The following is an 8,675-nucleotide window of genomic DNA, read 5'->3' as shown; positions in this document are numbered from 1 at the left end:
CTCCAGTAAAATGAATACTTCAAATGCAAGTCAGTAAGGGTTGAGGTTGTTTTATAGCTTTTTGATGTAGAATTTGATTGGTAGGGAAGATTGGCATGGATTGTCATCTCCCAAATTCAAATGTGTGTTCTGGATTGATTTGTACATGATCCAATGATTGATAAACTTTCATTGTTCATCCTTGTGTTTTCTTGTATTTAATTCCCAAATTGAAAAGGTTGGTGTCATTTATTTCTTTCAGTTGTTGAATGGTGCCATTTATTGCCTTCATTAGGTTGAATGGTTAAACACACATGTAGATATGATTGACACACATTTCACCCATTCTTGTGCAGGGATTATGTACTGCTCGATAGAGGCTAATGGAATGTTTTGTAGTGCATTTTGACTTAACAGTTGGGATAGGATGTCTTGTCAACTTGTTATGTTAAAGGCTTAGTGTTTGATTGGGTCCAATCAACATAAGAGCTCATTTTGAACATAAGATAATAACTTATATAACTTAATATTAACTATTTATGTGCAATTTATTAATGTTTTATTATGATTTTTTGATGGATGTGTGGGACCAATACTATAACAACTACCAATCCCAGCACAACAATAAAAACCACTCCCTTATTAATATGAAATTTCTAGCTCAAACGTAACTACAATATACACGTCTTATAACCAACCTAGATTCATCTTAAAAACCTAGATTCATCTTAACTCCGGATCTACCAAGGGCCAAGAGGGATCAAATTTATTTGAAGAAATTTAATCTCTCTCATTGCTTGGTAGATCCAAAGTTAAGATAAATCCAGAGTTATAATGGATCTATACTGGTTTTTAAAATAATATAATTTATGGTTTTTATAATTACTAGTAAGATTGCAATTTTTCGTTTAAAATACACTTTTGAATATATAAATGGATTATGCACCTGAAAAAACACATCATACACTTGATCTTTGCAAATTAAACTTAAAATTATGAGATTTAAAAATTTGTATTGTATTTTGAATAAAATTGACCAAAAAAAGATGTTTAGAATAGAACCATTTCATATGTTAATTAGACTACCCAAACTCCATTCATTATCTTGATAAAAGAATGTCATAATCTTTAATTATTAATCCATTTATAAATTATATTAGTTAATTCTTGATTTATTTATTTGTAAATTTTATAATTAAACACTAATTATAATATATTAATAATAATTTAGGCTGAAAATTTTGAGAAAAAATATAATAATATTTATTTATTTATTATTATTATTATTAAATTTTGAATTTCACTTATAAATTGAAATGGATATTTTCATATATATTATTTACTACAAATAATGACTCTCATACAAATATTTCAATTTATTAAATCATTCATATATATAGTTATATTTTATATTAATTATTTTAATGGACAACTCACGTAATTTGAATAATCAATTTATTACTATGTTAAATTTTGATGGTCAAATTTAACTACTCTACATTAATACTAGTTATTTTTATTAATCTTAATTAATTTTAAAAATATTATTAAATTATGATTTTTTTAATTTTTATTAAATTAAATATTATATATAACTATCACTTACTTATAAAATCTAAACCATTTCAGAAGAAAAATATTATGAAAAATGTTATGGCTCATAATTAAATGGTTTTGTATTTTATATTTATCGAAATTATTAATTTTTAAATGAAATTATTTAACATTAATATATATTTTTTATATTTATATATATATTAATTTCACATATAAATCCAAAAAAATTCTGACATTAAAAAATATTAACTTTCTTTATTACATATCACCTCTAATCACCCAAAAAAAAATATCAACCCACCCAAAACCTAAAGAAAACAACTCACAAAAAAGCCAAACAAATTTCATAAATAGTAAATACATTCATATATTGCAGTACCAATTTCATAGATACATTCACATATTGCAGTACCAATTTCATAAATACATTCACATAGATCTGTTGGCAGGTACAAATTTCATAAATACACCCAGATCGATCTGTTTGCAACTATAACATGTTATCAAAAACTTCGCTGCCGCACAAGACCTTAATGATTATACCATCAACCAAGTCACTGCCATCAAAGTAACAGATATACAGTGATATCGTTTTGTGTTTAGTGTGATTTTTTGAAGTTATGTGAGTTTTTTATTTTTTTGGTGGGTTTTCCCGTCTAATTTCTCTAAAATTAAGCATGAATTTATTGAAATCACAAGTTTGATCTTACACAATCCAAGTTTCCAAGTGCCCTCCTGCACAATCCAAGTTTCTAAGTACCCTGGGGTTTTTCATGGTGCTGAATCCATATATACAGTCCAAAAGACAGTTTAAATAACAAATCAAATCAAATTTCCACCTCCAATTTTTCAGCCAATTCCAACACAGAACACAGTAAAAACAACTCCCAATAATACTATCAAAATAACAAATATACAACAATACTTTACTATCAAAATATCAACCTACAGGCTACAACCGTCATTGAACTCAAAGCGTTTCAGAATAGTATTTGCACAGATTAAACCCTAACTTACCAGAAACGAGTCACCAGCCCAATGCGTTTCAGAATAGTATTTTCCTCAAATCAAACCCTAAACGAGTCACCAGCCCAGCCTCTACTCCATTCAAAGCGTTTCAGAATAGTGTTTTCCTCACATAAAACCTTAAACGAGCCACCAATCCGGCCTCTACTCCATTCAAAGCGTTTTAGAAAATCATTTACACAAGCCAAACACTTACCAAAGACGAGTCACCAACCCAGCCTCTACTGCATTCAAAGTGTTTAAGAATCATATTTACTCAAACCAAACCCTAACTTGCCAAAAACAAGTCACCAAAACAGCCTCTGCCCCATTTAGTGTTTTGCTCAAATCAAACCCTAACTCACCAAGGACGAGTCAGCAACGTATTCTGCTCCATTTGAGAGCCAGATGATGATTCTGGAAAGAAAACATCATTTAAAGCGGTCTTCGAAGTCAGAGACGCACCCAGTAGCTCCAAAACCTGTGAATCAGCAATAAAGTTCGCAAAATCAAGCCTAAAAATTCAATAAACAACACAGAGCACTAAGTGAGGGTTGCCTAGTAATTGAATATTAATGTTTACCTTGTCAGGACCGACTTTTACACTCATTTCCTTCACATCGCTGAGCTCTTTCACATCCAGTCGATTCAAGAGAGTCATGCTTGTAATGGTGGAAACTGGAAGGATATTCAAATCATCGGTGATTATATATGTAACAGTCTCTTTCACAAACCCTGCAGCGCTCCCCGAATTGGGGGAAGCAGAAGGTTTCGAGAGATTTTTATCTAGCACCACTTGAGTCTTTATTTCTAGGCTACAGGTGCATATCTGGCCGGTCTGGGTACTAATTTGGTGCTTTCCGCAACCGTTGCTAGCGATGGGGCATACATAGAAGTCGCGAGGAGTCGTAAGATGTTCAAGTAGTGGGAAGCCGTCGAAGAGGGCACTGGATTCTAGGGGCGGTTTCAGCAAAATGGATTTATCAGTAGTCATATAGGCCTCATTCAGCTTATGGACGCTGTCGTAAACGTTACTGATGCCTCCCACATTCTTGGAAGACGCCGTGCCCTGTTCCCGCATAAGTCGGACGATGGCACCAGTCGGCAGCAAAAGAAAAGCCAACAGGAGATCCACAAAATCCTTACCCGCCTCCGCATAGAGGACCCGTCCAGTTTTCTTGTTTATGAGAAGACTCAAATCCGTGCTGCAATTAGCACTAATGCCGCCTTCTACCCCGAGTTCTTTTTTCTCAGTCATTTGATTTGAAAGGCAAAATAATGTTCAATGAGCGAGCTGAGTTTCCGTTACCAGGACTCCAAATACAGCAGATAAATATTTTAAAAACAAAAACCCTGACCTTAGACACAATCACCATGAAATTTCATAAATACCCGAAATCATTTTCAACCATCAAAACTGATTCTATAAATAACTTAATCAAAACCCTAATCTTAATCACAATAAATTAAGATTAATCACAATAAACCCTTGAAACCAAAACATACATCTTTCTCATTAAATTAATTTAATTAATTGCAAAAGTTATAAATATATATATAAAAAGTTATTTTGATGGCTAAATCCTATGAATTGATTTAATTTTTCATCGAATAAATTCACCATTAAAAATATTGAACAAATATAAATGAAATATTAAAAAAAATTATAAAATAAAATATATTTTTAAAAATATTTTATATTCCCATTAAAGTAAAAAATAATTTTATTTATCTATTTTTTTTCATAGTCATCACACATTTGAGTATAAAAAACAACTTATATTCCTCTTTATTTTCTTTTCATGACCATCACACATTTAATGAAATATTAAAAAAAATTATAAAAATAAAATATATTTTTAAAAATACTTTATATTCCCAATAAAGTAAAAAACAACTTTATTTATCTATTTTCTTTTCATGGCCATCACACATTTGAGTATAAAAAACAACTTATATTCCTCTTTATTTTCTTTTCATGACCATCACACATTTGAGTATAAAAAACAACTTATATTCCTAGTAAAGTGTAAGAGACTTTATTTATCAATAACTTTATGTTGGCCATGGAAGAACCCAAATGTGAGGATGAGAAGTGTTAGTTATGATAATTGAGATATATAAATATTGAGAAGTGTAGTATTGATAATTTACATATATAAAGATTTTAAAATGTAAGGGGATTATCTTATGAATATCTTTATTTAAGAGAATTTTAAATAATAAAAGATATAATTAATTAATCAAGTTTATATATCTTTATTTATAATAATCATTTGTAAATTAATATTCTTAAAAAGTGATATAAGAATTTATTTAATTATTATTTGTTATTTTTAATATTTTATTTTTTCATCTAATTTTTATATATAAAACTGAAATTTTAGAGATAGGAAAATTTTGTTTTTTTTTTCATATTTATCTTAGAGAATGTTAATATCAAATTTAATATATGTAACTTTTAAATCTTATCTAATTTTAAACATGTAACTTTTGAAAATAAAACACATAATTTTATTAAATTTTAAACATATAATCTTTAAGTATAATATACATAATTTCTAATAAAAATATGTTAAATTTTTTATAATTTGTTAAAGTCATATATAACTTTAACATAACCACACTTGAACAATAAAAATAAATTCTTAACCCGAAAAACTAAAGCAAGCTTCATAAATTAAATGTTTTACCAAAAAACACCATTATAATGTAATAAAAGACAATATTTCTAAAATAATATAAAATAATAATAATAATAATTAATATAAGAATTATTAAAATACTAGTAATTTTTAAAGATCATATAAATGAATATAAAATTAATTAATATAAAAATTATTAAAAAATAATAATTTCTAAAAACAATCCAATTAAATAAAACTATGAATGTTCTATTATTATTATAAAACTATAAATCATTATCTCCAAAAACTTCAATCATTCCAATGGAACTATAAATTTTTTATCTCCAAAAACTACCATATAAATCATTATCTCTAAAAGCTACCATCATTCTAGCGGAGACACAACTTATTTACCTACCTAAAATCTTTTAACGAGAACCACATTGTCCTGATGATGAACCACATTGGCTGGTTAACCACATTGTCCTGACGATGAACCACATTGGCGCGTCGTCAAATGATAGATCTTGTGATTTACGCCAAAAAAATCTCTCATAAATCCTTTAACAAAAATTCACAAATTATACATTCGCATTTTGTTTAATTCCGACAATTATACATTGACGTTTTTATTTAATTCTAGCATTGCATTTACATAACACAATAGATAAAAATGCTTTTAAAACTCAATAAATTTTATGGGACCATATACAACAACCTAAACCAATGCAATTACAACTTTGATTTTTGATTTGTACATAAACTATTAGGTAAAAACTAGAAATTCACAGTCGAAATATTTATGTAAATGAAAATAATACCATAATTGATACAAAACCATAAATGAGTATCATGTTTGATTCTTTAGACGCTTTTTGTGGTTTAAGCTTGGATGATACTATGTTGTGTTTTCAGAATCCCCAGCTAAAACTCAGTGGCAGTATCATGGATGACAGCATATAGATATATCAATCAACAACAACTCTTGAAGGTCTCCACTGCGCCTCACTTCCAAGGTTGCAGCAACATTAAAGTATGTACAACAATAAACCACACCATGAGAGAAATACATAAATAAATTTACCAGACATTTAATCTATCTGTATACTGTAACATATTATTTTTGAAGAAGGGATTCCTTAGCGGCAAGTTAATCCAAAAATCCACCTTCTTATTTGAAAGTATACCATTTCACAAATTTTTAGGATTTTAGCTCATTATGCATCATAATACCTATCTTACACTTTGATGTGATCTATGTACTTCTGGTTAATTAATAGAGGTAATGGGCAATAACATGTTCAACTTGATAGCCAATCAAGATGAACATAAATAAATTAAATTATTTTTAAAAAATTATATATTTCAGTGTGCAATGTTATACTATAGAATTTTTTGCAAATTTTTTTGTCAAACCCAAACTAATATGAGTTTGACCAAAAGCCCATTGCAATATCCATTCCCTTGCGGCAGGGATAATAATTACCCAATATAAGTTAAAACCTATACCCTCTAACTAACTAACTAACTTTATAAATTAAAAATAAATCATTTTATATTAAGGAATTATTGCTTACTAGAAATTATATATAGTTTATTTTAAAATCGAGATAAGATTGTCATAAATATCTTATAACGACAAACTTCTTATGAGTTCAAACCTCTACTCCCTAATATAAATAAAAAATTTGAAGTAAATAATTTTATATTAAACCAGTCTAGATTCATCTTAACTCGGATCTATCAAGCATCGAGATGGATCAATTTCTAGAGGTGTAAACCTCTTTTCTTAGTGTAAAACACCAAGAAAGGTTTGCACCTCCAGAGATTTGATCTCTCTCCAAGGTTGATAGATCTTGAGTTAAGATGGATCTAGGTTGGTTTAATTATTAATTTTATTTTTTTGTTTAATTTTTATTTTTATGTAATTTCACTGAGTCAAAATGTTTTAATTAATAATTTATTTTGTATTTTCATTTTTATTTTTATGTAATTTGATTGGGTCAAAATGTTTAGATAACATAATATAACAGAACATTACAACATCTCTTCCATATTGGGATGGAGAGTGTCTATGGTCCAAAAATGTAATAAAATTAAATTAAAAAAAAAAAAATACATATTTACAAAATATTTTTATTGTGAAATGAGAGGTGGTTTTTCGACATGTGGTATTGATGAGCCATGGTATTGGCCCATGGTATGGTATGGTAAAGTGGGGTGAGTATCCATGGTTAAAAATCTTGTTATATTGTAACTATCATTTTGATTGTGAAATTAGAGATGGTTTTTGGGCATGTGTTATTGATGAGTCATCATATTGGTTAAGTATTAAGTTTTTATGTGCTTATTAATGAAGTTTAAATATCGTTACAAAAATATTATTTTAATTTATATGGTAAAAGGTGTAGTCTAACTTATAGACGAAATCCCCCTTTTCACCAGAATTCACCAAAAACCGGCAATACAATTTGAAGATTTTTTGTTGTTTAAAATACATTTTCGAATGCATAAATAGATTCAACACCCTTGAAAACCCCTTAAGCACTCGAATTATGCATATTAAGCAATTTAAACTCATGTTTTTTAAAAATCTTTGTCAGATTTTGATTAAAATTAACCAAAAATGGTTGTGAAAAAGACCATTTCATCTATAAGTTAGACTAGGCCTATGGTAAAATGGATCTTAATTTATAATTACTATTTATATTTGATATATTTTAATGTGATAGAGGTGTAGATATATCTCAAAAGTAATTATAGGTTTTTTCTTTTAGATTTAATAAAAAAAATGCTATAAAATTAAATTCAAATAAAATATTTATAAAATATTTTGATTGTGAAATAAGAGATGGTTTATGGGCATATTGTATTGATGAGCCATGGTATTGGCCCATGGTATTGTAATTAAGCCGATAATATTTTTATTATGAGGTTCATCCTCACGACACTATAGCAATTCGTCGTCTTTGACACAATCTCTAACACGTGTCCACCTAATTACGAACAAAGTGTTACCACCAAGCTTCGTCGACATCGTGGAAGGATGAGACTTGCCATGGAAGGATGAGACGTATGGTCAAATCCAGGCAAATGGAAAAATGACACATATGGGATTTTTTAAGTTTGAAGTTTGAATTGGTTATGCGCATTTAAGTTTGGATTGGTATACCTAACCAGTCACGCATATGAAACAAGAAGTTTGACCGAGCGTGCAGGAAGAGGGGAAGCGAAAGTTGTATGGTAAAAAGGGAGAAAATACCCTCGCCAAGACTAATAGTTGTTGAGGTGAATCTAATAGCAACAACTAGATCTCGATCAAATGCATCACATAATCCAAAAATTGCAGCAACTAGATGTGATGCAATGTGATGCATTTGATCGAGGTTTTAAAGAAACAGTTTGATACCATAATCCAACAAAAAATTTCACTTGAATATCGAGTTAGCCATTTGGATGGTGCTTGGAAAGAATGCGTGAGGCAGCTTCAACAGATAAGATAGAAAA

General features: G+C 28.8%; 1 protein-coding gene across 1 annotated transcript; it reads right to left on the bottom strand.

Annotated features, from left to right (window-relative positions):
• Window positions 1–2,411: 2,411 nt before the first annotated feature.
• On the bottom strand, window positions 2,412–3,934 carry LOC149221091 (uncharacterized). The gene is made up of 3 exons (XM_089382909.1): window positions 3,125–3,934; window positions 2,907–3,022; window positions 2,412–2,786 (listed from the first exon to the last, which is right to left on the bottom strand). Exons 1-3 carry the CDS (start codon window positions 3,797–3,799, stop codon window positions 2,738–2,740), a joined length of 840 nt encoding a protein of 279 aa, XP_089239035.1. The 5' UTR covers window positions 3,800–3,934; the 3' UTR covers window positions 2,412–2,737.
• Window positions 3,935–8,675: the final 4,741 nt, after the last annotated feature.

Source organism: Pinus tabuliformis, chromosome Q, assembly GCF_031772625.1.
Source record: "Pinus tabuliformis cultivar Carrire ecotype Pingquan chromosome Q, CPIR1, whole genome shotgun sequence".
NCBI classification, from domain to species: Eukaryota; Viridiplantae; Streptophyta; class Pinopsida; order Pinales; family Pinaceae; genus Pinus; species Pinus tabuliformis.
This window is presented reverse-complemented; position numbering and strand designations above follow the sequence as displayed.